Genomic DNA, 18,123 nt, shown 5'->3' on the forward strand with positions numbered 1-18,123 from the left:
AACAGTCGCGGGTGAACGAAATGGGTCACCCTGTTGGAGTTGCTCTAACGGGTGTCTACAACATTAATTTTTTTGAGCATCTCTACACATTGGCCCTGTTTGGATCTATAGGTTAGAGTTAGTTTGGGTTAGTTTGGACTCAACTAACCCAAATATATCCAAACATGAGGTATATCCAAACAGAAGGGTTAGTTTGGGTTAGATGCATCTAACCCATCCAAGAGGTGTTTATTTGGATTAGTTCTTCTTGGGATCACTAAAAACACATTTTTCTCTCGCTCTCCCTGCAGCAGACCCCCTCCCCCACTTTCTCGAAGCTTCTCGTCCTCTTCCTCCCTCCCTCTCGCACCGTTCGTGAAGGCGCCTCGACGTATCCGCGCTCTATCTAACTCTGCCATCCAAGCACCTTTTTGGCTAGAGTTAGTTCAGGGTTAGAATCTAACTCTAACTTCTAAGGCTAGTTGTAGTGAGAGTAACTTAGCAAGTAACATAGCGCTTTCCAAGGAAATTTTACTCACGTGGCATTTAGTTAATAAAAAGTGATAACATAATATGTTACTATAACATAGCGCTTCTTAAGATAGGATGAGTCTACAAGCTAATAAATGAAGAACTCTATGACACTACTACTATATTACTCTACACTATGAAGATAGTAACTTAGACTAGTGTCATATACATGACACTAGTATAAATTACTTCTCGCTATAACCAGCCTAACTAAGTTAGAGTATCCAAACAAGGCCATTAAATAGGAAGCGCCCTGATTGATGTGTCCCAATAATAATACGTACGAATATGGGCTCAAAGCGGACATTTTGCACGTCCGCGGGCCAAATTAGCCTATGGTGGTAAACCCCCGGGGCCAATCGGAGCGCGGCATTTGATCGAGCTCTCTCCGCCACTACCCGGATGCCGCTCCCTGCATACGTGGCGGTCCAAGCCCCACCCCACCGCTCGGCCATTTGCCGGCCACCACGCGTCTGCCGCTCCCTGGACTCGGACTCCGCTCGTATCGGTTGAGAGAGAGAGAGAGAGAGAGCAGAGAAGACAGGGAGGGGGGAAGAGGCCGTCTGCGAATTTGAGGATTTTCCTCTCCCTCTCTCTCTTTTGTTCGTAGCCGTCTGGATATGCTACCGCTGGCACTCGGGAGATAGCACGAATCGGGCGCGGCCGCCGCTACCTGAGCTGGAGTGGAGGAGGATGTTTGATTGCAACGGCGAATCCCAGCAGCAGGTGCGCCGCCGCCTCCCTCTTCTCTGCTCTGTTCTAATTTGCGTTCTCCTCACACGGTTAGATCTGCTATGTGTTCACGACGTGTCATGTATGTTGCGTTCTAGGTTTAGATGTGGTGGTTTGAGAAGGGGTAGGAGATGCTTTCCATGGAGGTCTGAGCGTGGTTGCGCAGCAGAGCAAGTCATTTTGACATCTCTATGCTTTTTTTTTGACGGGGGAGCAGTCATGGTTTACTACTAGTACTAGTTACGGATGTAGCCGGTAAGACTGCCTATTGCTTCGAGGAGTACTGGAATGCTGCGCCACGTGCTTGAGAGGGGAAAAATCACAACAAATATTTTGTACTAGCAGCTGGGGCGCGCCACCTGAGCGGTAGCTCGGCGGTGCCAGGTGGGAAAGCGCCCCTTCAGCTAGTTTGTTCATCTCTTGTTAGCACATACTGTTAGAGTTAGCATATACAAATGAGAGATATCAACTATATGAACTTAATTATAAAGTCATTTGATGAACGTCAAATATCACTGATGCAAAAGTCATGACAAAAAATAACGGTTCCAATTGAAGCAACACCCACGCTTGCCGAAAAAGGCTTTCGCCCCGCTTTATATATAAAGCACGATCCACAAGCAACACGATACAAACTCACGTCACCACCGCACATGACACACACGCAAGGCAAGATACAAAGGTGCCGAGCACCACCACACCACCCTAACGACTACCAAGCCACTACACATGCGCGAGGATGAACCGCTTGGAGCCAACGGAGACCTCCAAGCCTCCGAGGAGAGGTGAGACGGAAAACGACGGGACAAGGACTCCAAGATGGTGCCTCCTAGAAGGGAACAACCACTGATAGCCGCCACCATCCGATCCCAAAGATCGAGTTTTCACCTGGAGCAACTCGAAGGAGTAAGGGCACCACGGAGCCTTCATGAAGGATACGGTGTCCACGGCCGCCGCCGCTGTCGGCCAATACAAGATTGGGCAAGTGATGTACCCCGGTACGCCCACCCCTCCGACGCATCCTAGCACCACCAACGACCACCCATCCGCGTGGCCATGGCCGCTCGCCCGCACCCGAGGCGCAAGTTCTGCCCATGAACATCGTGCCTCCCGCCGCCAGGGCCGTCGCCCAGCATCCAGACACCCCCAAGACCATCCAAAGAGATCAACTTTGAGCCACGGGGACTGCCCCGACCGACGAAAACCGTAGCATACGCCCCGCCTTGAACGTCGTTGGAGCTGCGACGACACATACACGGACGGGGAAAGGGGGAGGTGGGGGAGCGGACGCATCCGGACCGGCACACCCCTGTGCCAGTGACGGGTGGCCCAAGCACGTCGGCGGCACCCATCCCTGTAGCCAACCTCCCCACCGGACACACCCCTGTGCCGCCCCACCGCAGTGGCCGACGCAGACCTGCGCAAAGCCACCGACACAGATCCGACCACCGGCAAGGAGGATCCCCACGGACCACCGCCGATCGCCAAGAATACTCACCTGGGAGCCCATCTGCGCTGCCGTCGTCCAGCCGGCGGAACGCCTGGAGCCCGACCAACACGCCCACCTACCACCGCCGCTGCGCCTCCACCATCACCAGCCGCGGCCACGACAGGGGCGGACGCCCGCAGCTCGCGCCGCCTGGGCCCAGATCTGGCCGAGACGCCACTGGAACCCACCGCGCACCACCATCGCTGCAGTCCCTTCACACCGCTGCCCACAACCCGCGAGTCTGCCGCCGCCCGACCCGGAGGCCCGCGCCCACCAGATTGAGCGGGGGAAGGAGAGCGCCCCGCCGCCGCCAGTACGTCGAGGCGGCGGCGAGGGGAGGGAGGAGGGGGGCTGCTCGCGACGGTGCTAGGGATCCCCCCCCCCCCCCCCCCCCCCGGCGCTCACGGGAGGGGAGACGAGGACACCCACGCTTCCAAGAAGGCAAGACCATGATGCAATACGTATACAGGAGCTACCAACCTTTGAGCTGTCACCCGCCCCCGCCTTGAATCTGGGGCTTGTCGAGCCCCACTCCAATGGTCCTCTTACTCGTCGGCCCGACGCACAGGTACACCGTGCACTCCTTCCAACCTTGCTGCCTTCGCCGCACGCGCCGCCTTGAATATGAACACCAGCATGGCTGCCAGCGCCACCTTGTCAAGCCCCCCTCCGCCGGTCCTCTTCCTCTTCAGCCCGCTGACTGTGCCGGATCCCGTCCGGAGCACACCGTCCCTCCCGCTCCATCGCGCATAAAGATAGTTGAGGTACAGAACGAGGCACATCGCCGTGAATGCTGCCATGAGCTCCAGTGTCTTGCCGGAGCTGCAGTGGTGTACCGTGGCGGGTGAGCATGCCGATGAGATGACGAAGTCCACTGCAGCCGTTGATGTCGCTGCTTCCGACAACTTGATGTCGTTGTTAGCTTGTTACCTATAAATGGAAAATGAAATCTTAAGCAAATTATTTTGTGATTAATTCTAATGAATTGCTCGAACAGACATCTGTATAAATGGAGTGGAAAGCAACGACAAATTATAAGTTGAAATTTTAGAAGTATGAACCAGAACATACCTGCAAAATGTAAATGGGTTCCCTGGCACTGCACATTGATGAATGGAATTGCAAGTTCTCTTTCATATTCTCAATCCTTACTTTGCAAAGCATCAGACAGTTGTATTACTGACGGCTCGAATTCTTTGTTGCAGTTAAATGATAAGTAGAGAGGAAGTTAACTTTGATTCATGACTGTTGACCTGAAAGTGACACTGACAAAGCTGAGTCTCCATGCAGAGAAACTAATGTGAACCTGAGACTGTAAAACAAATAGGATGAGTTGCCTGTAATTGATTGTCAACATAAAATAGTACTTTAACCAAACCACACATGGCAGTACATTATATCATTAAAGTGAAGTACATTGAAATTTTGTAAGCTACTATAAGGGTAGAGGGATAAGCTCACATAAAAAACAGCAAGGTTATGAATTTCTTCAATCTCAACAAAGTAATTGGAATTCCAAACATATGAAGTCTTAGTTATCACACAGATTAGAGAATAGAATTGGGAAAGCACAAATGAAAAGAAAATATCTGAACCATCATGCAGTCAGATTGAGAATTTAGAACTAACTCACACGAGAGTGGCTCATCAGCATTGCCGCAGAGAAAAAAATAGAAACACATGAGAATGGAGTTAATGAGCACATGGATCACAAGCAAGCTACTGAACAGATAAAACAAAGCGCAAGAGGAAGATAAGCGACAGAATGAGATGGAGAGAGTAGAATTGTGAAAGCGTCAAAAGAAAAGATCTGAATCATCATGCAATCATAAATAAAATCTTAGTTCTACATGGCCAAATCGATGAAAGAACAGAAGCACACAAAGATCATACAGAAAATTTTATCCAATATATGAAAATTCAAAAATCACACTTTGACAATTTTACTGGTAATTAACAAACATGCGAGCACATAATCCCTTGTTTTATTTCGAAGAGGCAAAACATCTAGCATCAAGAGAGGTTTAATCATATAGTATAATGCCTAAACCAGCAGGTAAATGCAAATAAAAAGTGTGGTAGATATGTAGAAGCGTGGCAAAAATATGAAGCATGGCAAATATAAAAGCATGGCAAATAATATCAGTGAAGGAGTCCAACAATGCTCGCCATCAAGAAGTCATGTTTTGGCGACTGGCCAGCTCAATCGACATGCATTAATTAACATGGATGTCATTTCAATTGGCATCATGAGGCTTGGTAAGTACAGGACCACATACCATTACAAACATCAGCACACAATATACAGAAAAAACATTACAAACGTCAGTGTAAAGTACCTGATCTGTTGTGACCTCAATTTCAGCAGATTCTCTTGAACTCTCACTCTGTGTACTGCTCCTCCTACAACAGAAAATGGCATGCAACATAACACTTGAGTTCATGTGGGGGTATTGGTTAATTCAACAAAAAATAAGATAGTAACATAGGGCAGCCAACTGATGTGCATAGTTGCAGCTACCTCTGCACAAATATAACTCTTGCATCATGTGCATAGTTGCAGCTACATTTTTTCATCATTTCACACCAAGCTAGCCTGACATACTGGAGCTCTTCACTAAAAATGAATGTAAACAAAACAAAATCATGCGCATGGTCACCACTCAAATGAATATCGACTTCTGCAGGAGCTTCACTGAATGAATGTAAGCAAAATGAATCTTAAAAAATAGTTGTGCAAATTATAACAGCTCCAAGACAGCTAGCAATCAGTACTTTTTCTATGGATTTAGATATGGCAGAACTTGCAACAACTACAAAATAAATATACAACAACTCATCTTCTCTGAACACAAAACAACACCGGCGTCAAGTCATACCAGTTACTGAATGAAGCTTCAGGGCATTATCAACCGGAGTAGCATTGACTGAGATCTGCCTCCGCTTGCGCTGCGATATGCCCAAAACCTGGCTCTGAACCAAAGTTGGTCCTCGAACGGATCCATAGCTGCTACGGGATCGCAGCAACTCCTTGCGTCACGCCAGGATGTGGTAGGTAGAGACAGAGTGGAATAGCTTGGAGAGGAAGAAGAAGCACGGAGGAAAGCTTGGAATTAGAGATAACAATATTTAGTTTACAGATCGATGTCTCCCTCTCCTCGAGCTAGGCTATATGTACTTATCATTACAGGCCACAGTGGGCCGGCCCATCAGGCCACTCACACAAACACACGGGTGGGCACAGCCCAGGTCGTTGCATGCCCCTCCTCTTAAGAAACAGGATGCCCTTGTACTGTTCATCATCTTGCCGTTGTCGCTGGTGCAAGCAGTGATGCGCACTCCCAGGTTGCCATCGAGAGAGGAAGGCCACGCCAGGCTATCTTGACTTGCGGCCGAGTATGTCCGCCTACCTGCACCAAACAAGACTGTAATACCTGAGCAGGATTGAGCGGTGTTGAGATCTGAAGAGCAGCCAGATCGATGGTGCTATCCTTTTGCACTGGAGGTTGTGCAGGTTTCAGCAGAGAAACGTGAACCACTGGATGTATCTTGCTGGACGCTGGAAGGGCGAGCCGGTAAGGGCATCTCCAGCCGCGCCCCCAGGAAGGCCTCCCCAGGCGTTTTTTTTGCGCCGGCGCCGAAAAAACGGCCCAGTCGCGCCCCCAGGAGCCCGATTTTCGCCGGCCTGGGCCGAAAACAGCGCCGGCGGACCCAGGCCGAACCCGGCGCGCTGGGGGGCGCCCGGGGGCGCCGGGGCGAACTGTTTTGGCGCGAAAAAGCCGCGGGCCAGCCGCGTCAGGGACACGGCGGCTCGTCTTCCCCCAACTGCCTCGGTTCCCACGGGGAATCAATGGCAAGGCTGCCGTCGGTGAGCCTTGCCATTGATTCCTCACGGGCGGCGCGTCACGGGACGGCGCGCCGACGCCTCCCCTCCCTCGCACGCGTACACACGGGCGCGGAGCGGCTATAAAAGCCGGCGGTCTCTCAGTCGCCTGTGCCCACACCAGACTCGCCCCTCGCCGCTGCCCAGCCCCTCTCTCTCCGTCTCCGTCTTCCTCTCCCGAGCGCCACCGGCAGCCCCTCTCTCTCCCTCTCTACCATCGCCGAGCCCGTCGCCATGGCAGAGCGCTTCCCCGGAGACGAGGCGGCGGTGAACGGCTTCGGCCGCCGTTCGCTCCGCGAACAGGAGTCCTGGCTCCTGTTCCAGGCGAACATCCCGTCGCCGCCGGACATGCGCGCCGGGCCGACGGGGTGGCGGCTCAGCGACGGGGGAGTGCCCGTTCCCCCGTTACCCGACGCCGTGGCGAAGCCCAGGTACTTCGCCGAGGAGGTCGAGGTCGCGCGCGCCTCCCTGACCGACGATGAGCGCTCCCTCCCCCAGTACGCCGCCGACAATCACGCGGCTTGGGCGGCGTACTTCCAGCGCCGCCAGCAGCAGCGCCTGGCCTCCACCAACGATGCGCCGGTGGTCGGTGGCGCGAAGAACAGCGAGGGGCGCCACCTGTGGTGGGGCGTCCCCGGCCGCACGCTGGATGGCGTGCTGGCGTACCTCGACGGCGGCAACAACCCGCCATTGACCTATCCTGCGACGGGGGCCGCCCCGTCGCAACACCGACGCGCATGGGCGCCAAGGAGGTTCGCCTCCTCCTCGTCTTCCTCCTCTCGCTCATCTTCCCACTCCTCCGGTTCTCCAGCGCTTCTCGGCGTCAAGGCCGAGCCCGCGGCGGAGACGCCAATCGGTCGGCGCACTTGCAGCGTCGGCATCGTCATCAACGAGGGCGGCCGGCGCGCCTCCTCCTCGTCGGCTCCTCCGCGCTTCGTCAAGCCAAAGATGGAGCCGGGGCTGGCGCTGGTGAAGACGGAGCCGGGGCTGGCGCCGGTGAAGGCGGAGTTCGACGACGACGACGCGGCCCTAGAATGGGCGCGCCAGGACTCCATTGCGATGGAGAAGGCGCGCCGGGAGAAGGAGAAGGAGCGCCAGCGCGCCGCCCTGCGCCGCTTCGAGGAGCGCCGACGCGGCCGTGATGAAGACGGGGTCGTCGTCTTATGCGACAGTGACGACGACGACGACGCGCCGCCGCCAGTCCGCCATGGCGACGCCGGGCAGGGGTCCAGCAGGGGCACCTGCGTCAAGGAGGAGAAGGCCGACGACGACGATGGCGGCGACGGCGGCGACGACTTCAGCCCCTTTCTTTTTTAGATTAGGTTAATGTAATGAAAATGCGCGAATTTCACCGAAATTTGCCATGTTGGCCGAAATTTAACTAGTTTTTATCATAACTTCGCCGAACGGTCCTTCTTTTTTTATTTTAATATGCGCCTGGGGGCGGCCCTGGGGGCCGACGGCTGGGGACCGACTCGCCCCCAAGGCCATTTTTTGCGCCGGCTCACCCCCAGGCGGCGCTTTTAGACGCCCCCTGGGGGGCCAACGGCTGGAGATGCCCTAAGCCACTTCGCCCACTTTTTACTTCTGACTACTGATTGTTGCACATACGGCTGAAGTTTTAGGTATGCCCATTCCCCCACTGCAAACTGCCGATCTGACCGGTGTTTATCTTCCTATGCTTTCATGCACTACTGAGCGTGCAATAGGTGCTCCTGATCAGGCCTTGCATAAGGTTATGTTCAGCTAGCCACCCTGACAGATCAGATGACAGTGAGCTTTGGAGATTGGCAATGCCGAATTGTCCGGGTTGGTATCCATAGAGAACTTGAAATGGTGTTTTGCCCAAAGCTGAGTGGTGGTTAGTATTGTACCAGTACTCTGCCTGGGGCAGCCAATAAGCCCATTTCTTTGGAGCAGAGTGTACCATGCACCGTAGAAATGTTTCTAGGCACTGTTGAGTTTCTCAGACTGACCATCAGTTTCTGGATGACTGGCAGAACTCATGTTCATCTTTGTGTCAGTTAATTTGCACAACTCCTGCCACAAAGTGCTTGTCAAAATAGGATCCTGATCAGTGACTATAACCATGGGAAGACCGTGGAGTTTATACACATTATCCAGGTAAACTTGTGTTACTTGGAGAGCAGTGAATGGAAGAGCCAGAGGTAGGAAATGGCCATACTTGCTAAATTTGTCAATGACCACCAGGATAGTGTCAAAATTCTTTCTCTTGGGTAGACCTCCAATAAAATCCATAGTAACCAAATTCCATGCTTCTTTAGGTACTGGCAGAGGGCTACCTCCAATAAAATCCATAGTAACTAAATTCCATGCTTCTTTAGGTACTGGGAGAGGGCTGAGCAAGCCAGGCTTTTTAATATGTTCAGCTTGTTGACACACAGTGCATTCTTTCACATAGCTTTGAATATCTCGCTTCATGACAGGGCAGGCAAACCGAGCTTTAATCCTTTGATAAGTACCTTGGAAACCCGAGTGACCTCCCACTCCACTAGCATATAAGGATAACATGATTGCTTTGTGGGCTTCAGTATTATGACCCAGCCACACTTTGTCTTTGTATCTGATGATACATTGATGTAACACATATCCCTTGTCATTTGAGCCAGAGAGAGCTAATTATTGGAGCAGTTGTTTGTCCTCCTCATATTGCTGATATCATTCAGATACCACAGTCAACCACTTAGGTGTGCAAAAGGAAATTGTATGCAGTTCACTAGGGAAAGGTGATCTTGAGAGAGCATCAGCTGCAGTATTTTCCTGCCCTTTCTTGTATAGTATAGTATATCTTAGTCCCAATAACTTCAACAATGTTTTCTGTTGCATAGGACTGCTGATTTTTTGATCTTGCAAGTGTGTCGGACTCCTGTGATCTGTTGCCAATGTAAATGGAGCATGCTGTAAATAACTTCTCCACTGCTAGTATGACAGCTAAACACTCTTTTTCATAGGTGGAGAGTGCTTGAGCTTTGGGGCCCAGGGCTTTGCTTAGATAGGAAATAGGGTGACCTTCTTGCATTAACACTGCCCCAATTCCATTGTTGTTGGCATCAGTTTCGATCACAAATGTTTTCTAATCAAGCAGAGCCAGTACAGGGGCTTGAGCTAGGGCAGTTTTCAGACTCTGAAATGCAGCTTTTGTAGTAGGTGTCCAGGTGAACACTACATCCTTCTTTAGCAAATCAAAGAGACTCCTGCTGATAATGCCATAGTGTTTGATGAACCTCCTATAATATCCAATAAGGCCTAAAAACCCCCTCACTTGCTTCGCATTTGTTGGTACTGGCTAATCTCTGACAGCTGAAATTTTAGTAGGGTCAGTTTGAACTCCAGCTCCACTGATCACATGACCAAGGTATTCCAGCTCCTGTTGGGCAAAGGAACACTTGCTCAATTTGACATATAGTTGGTTTTCTTGCAGGATGGTGAAGACCTGTTCCAAGTGTTTTAAGTGCTCCTCCAAGGTTGCACTATAAATAAGAATATCATCCATAAAAACTAGTACACATTTTCTCAGTAACAGTGCAAACAGTAACAGTGCAAACAGGATATTCATGGCAGCTTGAAAAGTTGCAGGGGCATTGGTTAACCCAAATGGCATTACTTTGAATTCATACAAGCCATGATGAGTTTTAAAGGCAGTTTTGTGTTCTTCCCCATCAACCAATCTGATCTGATGATAGCCAGCTCTCAAATCTAACCTATGTTTTTAAAGCGTCCCTAAGGCGACGCCTAGGCGTCGAAGCGCTCCCCCTCCGCTTTGGAAAATCGACCGCTTTGGGCGCCTAGGCGTCCAAAGCGCCCGCCTAGGCGTCGCCTAGGCGCCAAAGCGCCCCCCCTCCCTAAGGCGGTAAGGCGTCGCCTTAAAAACATAGAATCTAACTTGGTGAAGTATTTTGCTCCTGCTAATTCATCTAGCAGTTCCTCTACAACAGGCATGGGATATTTATGTTGTACTGTGACTGAGTTGAGCATTCTATAATCTACACAGAATCTCCAGGTACCATCTTTCTTTTTGACCAACAACGCAGGTGAAGCAAAGGAGCTGGTGCTATGCTGTATAACTCCCTGGTTAAGCATAGTGGCCACTTGAGTTTCTATTTCTTGCTTTTGCATGGGGTTATACCTGTATGGTTTAACACTGACAGGTTTTGCTCCAGGTAACAAAGGTATCTGATGGTCAAACTCTCTATGGGGAGGGAGAGAGTCAGGAGCAGTGAACAGTTGCTGATGCTTGTCAATAAGTGGCTGAACTTCAGGTGGAATGCAGGTTTCTGTCATGGGTCTCTCTGCCATATGGCAGAGGTGGATTACTTGCTCGACTGCTCCAGTATTGAGGAGTCCTTGTAAGTGTTTCCCAGATATGGCTGTGCAAGAATTGAGTTTATCTTTAACTCCTCTGAGTGTGATTCTTGCTCCTTGGTACTTAAACCTCATGACCTTCTTTCTCCGGTCAACCCACATATGACTCATTGTTTCTAGCCACTGCATTCCCAATATGATATCATAGGTGCCTAAGGGAAGCACTTTGAACTATGTATTGAAGGTGTTTCCCTGACAAAACCACTGTAGATTTGGCACTTGTGTATTGCAGGGCAGAGTGCCTCCATTTGCCACAGTCACAGTTGCTGCAGGGATTTCTTCAGTTGTGCACTTGAGTTCTTTCGCCAAATCAGCTCGAATGAAGTTGGTAGAACTGCCTGAATCCACCAAGATTGGTAGCTGACGTTTTCCCACCATGCCTTGCAACTTAATACTCTCTTTAGAAGATGTTCCTGTAGCTGCTTGCACTGACAGTTTCATACAGTCGTCACTGTCTTTATCTGAAGGTTGAGAAACCACTTGTTCATTGTCAGACTCACTAGAAACCGATTCAGACGACTGCAGTGCGTCCCACAATTCTTCCATCACATGTAATTGCACCTTGTTGGGGCATTTGTGTCCAGGGCCATATTTTTCACCACACTTAAAACATTCCCCTCTCGCTCTACGCTGAGCTCGGAGTGTATCTACTTTGTCCGGCACTTTAGCTTGATCTTCTAATCGTTTGTCAGTTGGTGAGGCACCCATTATACCTTGATGCACATATGGTTTGGAACTGAACCGTGGCTCCCACTTCTTGCTGAATTTAGTTGTCTTCCACTAGGAGTGCCTCTTGTGTTTGTGCCAATGAGTAAGTCAAATCCACTGTGCTTGGCTGCAGCAGCTTCACAGGTGCTCTTATAGCTGGTTTGAGATCTTGAACAAAGCGGTTAATGAAGAAGGTCTCATCATAAGACTGATTGTAAACCAACATCTTGTGCATGTGCTCCTCGAAGAGATGGGCATACTCATCCACTGTGTCAGTTTGTTTCAATGCAAAGAATACATCAATATCTCTGGTGTATTTTTTCTGTTGAATTTGGCGAACACTGCAACACACAAGGCTGCCCAACTGTCGACTGTGTGCATGGCTTCGTAAGTCTGAAGCCAACGAGCTGCATTGCCTGCAAAATGCATTGTTGCAAAATCGACCCATAATTCCTGCTGCACATTGTACATCCGGAAGTACTTTTCACACTGTTGTTTCCACCATTTGGGATCCACCCCATCGAACTTGGAACACGTGGTTTGTATCTGTTGTGATGCGATCGGTGCCCGTAATCAGTGGAGTGATCTGGGTCCTCCTGATCATCCGAGAAATACTCACTGGCAGCGGGTCGGGTCTGAGATAGCTCACCGCCGTGTGGTTGGGGACGATTCTGACGAGGCCCCCGCAGATCTGTCGCCTGCGGCGCTGGCAGACTGCTCTGTCCTTCCATGTGCAGCGGCCCGGAGCGTTGCAGTGGCGGTGATGGTGGTGGCTGCACAGGGCCCGTTGCTGGTACTCTCTCCAACTGGTCCACCCGGCGTACCACTCCATCCAGCGCGCGCTTCATCTCTGCCATCGCTGCGTCGAGTGAGTTGTTGGCGATGAGGACGCGGCCGAGGGTGGCCTCGGTATGGCCCAGCGAGGCCGTGGTCGTCTGCGCAAGCGCATCGAACGCTTTGGCGGACGAGGATGCGTACTTGTTGAGAGAGTCCTGGAGCTCGTTCACCCGCTCCGATGTTGCAGCCCCCGCATCTAAGACCGCCTTGCTTTGCTGGATCGTGTCCTGCACCAATTTCTGCAGATCCGCCAGGGAGAGCTCCGCCGCCGCCATGCGCGCAGAGAGCGTCGACTTGTGGGAGCGCGCCGTTGGTGCCGTTCGATCTGCTCGACCAGACGCAGGTACACCGAAGTGTTTTGCACGGAATCACCCGAGGGGATCCGCACCTTTTGCCTGGACTTAGGAGCTGATCGATGGATTGATCTGAAGATCGCGAGAATTTTTTGGATCAGAGGACGCGGATCGATTTGGGCTCTGAGTACCAGATGCTATGGGATCGCAGCAACTCCTTGCGTCACGCCAGGATGTGGTAGGTAGAGACAGAGTGGAATAGCTTGGAGAGGAGGAAGAAGCACAGAGGAAAGCTTGGAATTAGAGATAACAGTATTCAGTTTACAGATCGATGTCTCCCTCTCCTCGAGCTAGGCTATATGTAGTTATCATTACAGGCCACAGTGGGCTGGCCCATCGGGTCACTCACACACACACACACGGGTGGGCACAGCCCAGGTCCTTGCAATAGCTGCCAGGCTTGGTCGATATCCTGGAAGGGAAGCACCCTCTGTATCCAGTTTCAGCAATCCACACATCTTCTCCTGGAATTAAGACAACACAATCAGATGAAAATGCCCTGTTTTTATAATCCATGTCACACACATCTTCTCACCAGTTAAGTAACTTCAATGGCCCCCTCACATACATCACATTAATCTTTGCTTCCACAATTCCACAAGCAACAGAGAAGAGAGACACAAATGATCTTCAGACTCAAACTACTCGCCACCATCTCCTTTGTGTTACTTCAGACTGCAAGCACACGCCTGACTACCTAAGATCTCATTTCCTCCATTTTCAACATCTACATTCTCACATCAGAAACAAATGTGCACCATCACTACATAGCTTGGTTAACTAAACTAAGCTGATCTTCGACAGGGTAAAACGAAAATGAATAATCTGAAAGCTATCACAGTTTACCCCGACGAAGTATGCAGGGCACCAAATGCCCTAAACTCGCTGCCCTCGGCCAGGCCTTGCGTGACGGCGCGAATGGGAGGGCTGGCCCCGCGAGACGGATAGATCCGACATCGCCGCCGCCCCTGTGAGTGGGACGAGGGCGATGGGAGGAGAGCAGAGTGTTCAAATCCTCTATACTCTTGCCGATTTTTATATGAATTGAGTTTCGACTTTCGAGGCTTTGTAGTCAGATTCAAACGCTTAGGTAACAGATGGTCAAAGGCCCAAACTTCTTGACCAAACTCCAGGGTGGAGTAAGAGATCAAAGGATTTTGCATAAAAGTGGCCGAGGATCTAAATAATGTACGTCAAGTTAAGTAATACAGTGTAAGCATTCAGATTAACTTCTCCTATAATATGAGTCATTTACACTGAAAAGTGATTCATTTTGGCTTAAGGATTTGTTGCCACGACATGATCCTCATATCTCCCTGCATTTTCCACTTGCAGCAAAATATGCCATCACACTGAGTAAAAGACTGGACACCTAAATCTTGAACAGTTTCGAATAATCACAACTAGATGCTCGTTGGTCTCTAAATTCAGACTGCACTGCAAGAAGAACCCGAGCCATAATCATGAAATACCTAATCAAACTGTCCCCAACATTTGCCCAAGATTGAGCATGTATTACTCTAAACCATCCCCAAGATTTCAACAAACTTAAGAGATCGCAGTTCCACACCCTGAACAAGAAAATAATCACAGTTCCATACTCCAAATCACAAGCCAGCAAGCAAGAAGATTCAGGCTATACCTTTTCCTTTCTCGGGAGCATGTCCTTGGCGTACGACGATTCCACCTGCTTGAGAAGAAACCAAGAAACGCTCAAGAACACACTCCAGTAACTCCAAGAAACAACATCATGAACGCCCATCACCTGCTCCTCCTCACCGTCCTCCATGATAACCGCCCACTGCTGTCGCAGGATATGGTGGAACTCCAGTTCCTAGTTGAACGACCCCATCGCGTCCCTCGGCACCATCCCCCTCCTCCTTGCCGTGGAGCTTGACCCAAGGCGAAGGGGAAGGCGAAGTCGAGGATGCTGCCCGCGGAGGTTGGGGAAAAAGGTGCCGGAAAGGGAACGGCGGCCAGCCTGCCCTTCTCGTCGACCCACGCCGCAGCGGAGCTCGACCCATCGGCGCCTCCTCCGGTGTAGTCGTGGGAGGGGGTGGAGGAACTTCTGCTGCCCGTGGAGCTCGGAGGAGAAGGAATCGCGGCGAGCTCCTTGCCCTTCCGGGGGTCCACCACCGTGGCGGGGCTCGACCCATCGGTGCTGCCTCCGGCCTGCTCGAGGTGGAGGGGCGTCGCATGGGGAGGTGGCGGCGCGAGGAGAATAATCGAGGGAGGAGAGAAGGCGGCGGCGTCAAGTGAGAAAGGCGGGGGGGGGGGGGGGGGGGGGGGGGGGGGGGGGGGGGGGGGGGGGGGGGGGGGGGGGGGGGGGCGTGCGGAGGGGACCTGGCTAGGTCTTGCCCGGCTGCTTTCGATCTCCTATACCCGTCTTGTTTTTTTTTTCCTATCGCTAGCACAGTAAACAGACACGTGTACCCCGCGGTTACTCGCCCTTTGCGCGACACCTAATGTGTTTGATGTGTGTAGTGTTGCTGCAATCTGGCTATCTGAAAATGACCCCATTTTAGCACCAGTTTTCATACCTACCTGAAAATGACCCGATTTTAAGCTTTGTATGGTTTTCCACCTCTCATGGTAGCTGAGTCTACACTACCTGACTCCATTTGTGAGGACAGTGAGAACTTATTACAAAACAGAGAGCTAGCATTGGAAGTGATCAAGAAAAAATTGCTGAAAGCTCAAGACAGAATGAAGTACTTTGCTGATAAGAGAACTGACAGGCAATTCCAAGTGGGTGACATGGCCTATCTCAAGCTTCAACCTTACAAGCACACCTCACTCAGTCTCCATAAACACCTGAAACTCCATTCCAAATTTTATGGTCCCTTCAGAGTGCTGCTATAAATTCGGAACACTACATATAAATTGCTCCTTCCAGAAGGGTGTCAACTACATCATACCTTCCATGTCAGGCAGCTCAATAAGCATGTCAGCCATCATGTCATACCAACTCGTCACTTGCCTCTAGTGGATGAGAATGGACTGATCAAAATGGAGCCAGAAAAGGTACTGGAAAGGAAATTGATTCCCAGACCACAGGGGAACATCAGTATTCCTGTTGTATGTTTGCTAGTCAAATGAGCGAACAAGTCGATCAAAGCAGCAACATGGGAGGACTCAACATTTATACAAAAGTTTTTTCCCTCCTTTCAGCCTTGAGGACAAGCATTGTCCCAATTGGGGGGGGGGGGGGGGGGGTATTCTCAGGTTCGAGACTGAATCAACTGAAGAATAGTGACACTTCTACTGTCTCCGCGTGATGCTCCTGAGGTCGCGCTCAACGTTCATCCTTGATCGTAGGGCTCACATCGCTTGATACCGGTTCGCCTGTTTATGTTCATTGTCAGCCGTTGATCGAAGATCAGATGCTACACCACCTCTCTCGCATCATTGTTCAGCATCTGGCAACGCCGACTGGTTGCCTTTGTTTTCTGTTTTAGCTTTTCATCTGCTTACGACTGTAATGGCTATAAAGCCACCATTTCTTTGCGTTTGAGACCAACTTTATATAATTGTGTAATTGGGTTGTAACCGTAATTGCCTGTGGCGTGCTACAGTGCCCTAATTTCCTACTCCTTCCGTCCCAAAATAAGTGTCTCAAGCTTAGTACAAAGTTGAGACACTTATTTTGAGACGTAGGGAGTATTTCGCAATAGAAACCCTAGTAACTCGAGCCAATTTGCACTAAAATCTTCAAAGTTTCTTCTTTCACAATATAATCTAGTCAGTAGCTAGCCATACCCTAATAGAGAGAGAGAGAGAGAGAGAGCGCGCGATAGAAGTAGGTGGAAAGAATAGGAAGACCAGAAAGGGATTTGCTACAGTCTTCTTCGATGCCTCACTCTACGCTTTTGACTTAAGTACTGGTTACATTCGCTAGTCCTGAACCCCACACGCAGGTGATTACTATTGTTTGAGAGAGATAGAGGCAGGTGGGATGAGCAGGAAGAACAGAAGGGCATTGAAAGAAGTGCATATTTCAACCCCAAGCTCATGCCCTAGTCTAATTTACAACCCCAAACTCCAATACCGTCTAGACTAGGGCATGAGTTCGGGGTTGAAATATGCACTTCTCTCAAGGGGCAGTCTTCTCCGATGTCTCACTCCTCTACTCAATCGGCTTAAGTACTTGTTACATTAGTGTCCTAGTTGATTAAGCAACTTCGTTAGGAAAGAGTCCAGTCAGTTTAGAGATCGTATTAGAGTTTGAATAGATTTACTGGCTTGTTTTGAACTGGACTACATGTTCTTTATTCTCCCTGAATATTCGTGGTCTTTTATGCATTTTGAGAATATTAATATTTCATCAAATTACAAATTTAAATAGAGGCATGTGATAGAGTTTGCGATTTGCTAAATTTTATGATGTGAGACTAAAAAACAGTAACAACATAGTCCCAAACAAGTTGGGGTAGGCTAGAGGTGAAACCCATAAGATCTCGCGACCAACTCATTGTTCTGGCATATGGATAGCAAGCTTCCATGCACCCTTGTCCATGGCAAGCTCTTTGGTGATATTCCAATCCTTCAGGTATCTCTTTACGGACTCCTCCCATGTCAAGTTCGATCTACCCCGACCTCTCTTGACATTATCAGCACACTTTAGCCGTCCGCTGTGCACTGGAGCTTCTGGAGGCCTGCGTTGAATATGCCCAAACCATCTTAGATGATGTTGGACAAGCTTCTCTTCAATCGGTGCTACCCCAACTCTATCTCGTATATCATCATTCCGGACTCGGTCCTTGTGTGGCCACACATCCTTCTCAACATGCGCATCTCCACCACACGTAACTGTTGAACATGTTGCCTTTTAGTCGGCCAACACTCAGTGCCATACGACATTGTGGGTCGAACCGCCGTCCTATAGAACTTGCCTTTTAGTTTTTGTGGCACTTTCTTGTCACATAGAATGCCAGAAGCTTGGTGCCACTTCATCTATCTGGCTTTGATTCGATGGTTCACATCTTCATCAATACACCCATCCTTCTGCATTATTGACCCCAAATATCAAAAGGTGTCCTTGTGAGGCACCATCTGCCCATCAAGGCTAACCTCCTCCTTGTGCCTAGTAGTACTGAAACCGCACTGCATGTACTTGGTTTTAGTTCTTCTAGGCCTAAAACCTTTCGATTCCAAGGTTTGTCTCCATAACTCTAACTTCCTATGACCCCCATCCGAGTATCGTTGACTAGCACCACATCATCCGCAAA

At 50.2% G+C, this 18,123-nt stretch overlaps 2 protein-coding genes across 3 annotated transcripts in view; one reads left to right on the top strand and one right to left on the bottom strand.

The window, feature by feature from the left end:
• Positions 1–952: 952 nt before the first annotated feature.
• LOC125543952 (protein LNK2-like) overlaps positions 953–18,123 on the top strand; it is a 36,615-nt gene continuing 19,444 nt past the window's right edge. Inside the window, exon 1 of one of the 2 annotated variants that reach the window (XM_048707462.1) lies at positions 953–1,236. In XM_048707462.1, coding sequence (XP_048563419.1) covers positions 1,204–1,236 — 33 coding nt within the window. In that variant the 5' untranslated portion in view covers positions 953–1,203. The remainder of the gene's footprint in view (positions 1,237–18,123) is intronic. The other variant, XM_048707463.1, reaches the window with a different exon arrangement.
• Positions 10,988–15,156, bottom strand: LOC125543953. Its single transcript, XM_048707464.1, has 3 exons — positions 14,661–15,156; positions 14,538–14,582; positions 10,988–13,359 (listed from the first exon to the last, which is right to left on the bottom strand). Exon 3 carries the CDS (start codon positions 12,815–12,817, stop codon positions 12,005–12,007), a length of 813 nt encoding a protein of 270 aa, XP_048563421.1. The 5' UTR covers positions 12,818–13,359; positions 14,538–14,582; positions 14,661–15,156; the 3' UTR covers positions 10,988–12,004.

This window comes from Triticum urartu, chromosome 3 (assembly GCF_003073215.2).
Source record: "Triticum urartu cultivar G1812 chromosome 3, Tu2.1, whole genome shotgun sequence".
Taxonomy (NCBI): Eukaryota; Viridiplantae; Streptophyta; class Magnoliopsida; order Poales; family Poaceae; genus Triticum; species Triticum urartu.

Coding starts and splice junctions, on each gene's coding strand:
- LOC125543953 (XM_048707464.1), bottom strand. CDS start 12,817: ATGGCGGCGGCGGAGCTCTCCCTGGCGGATCTGCAGAAATTGGTGCAG.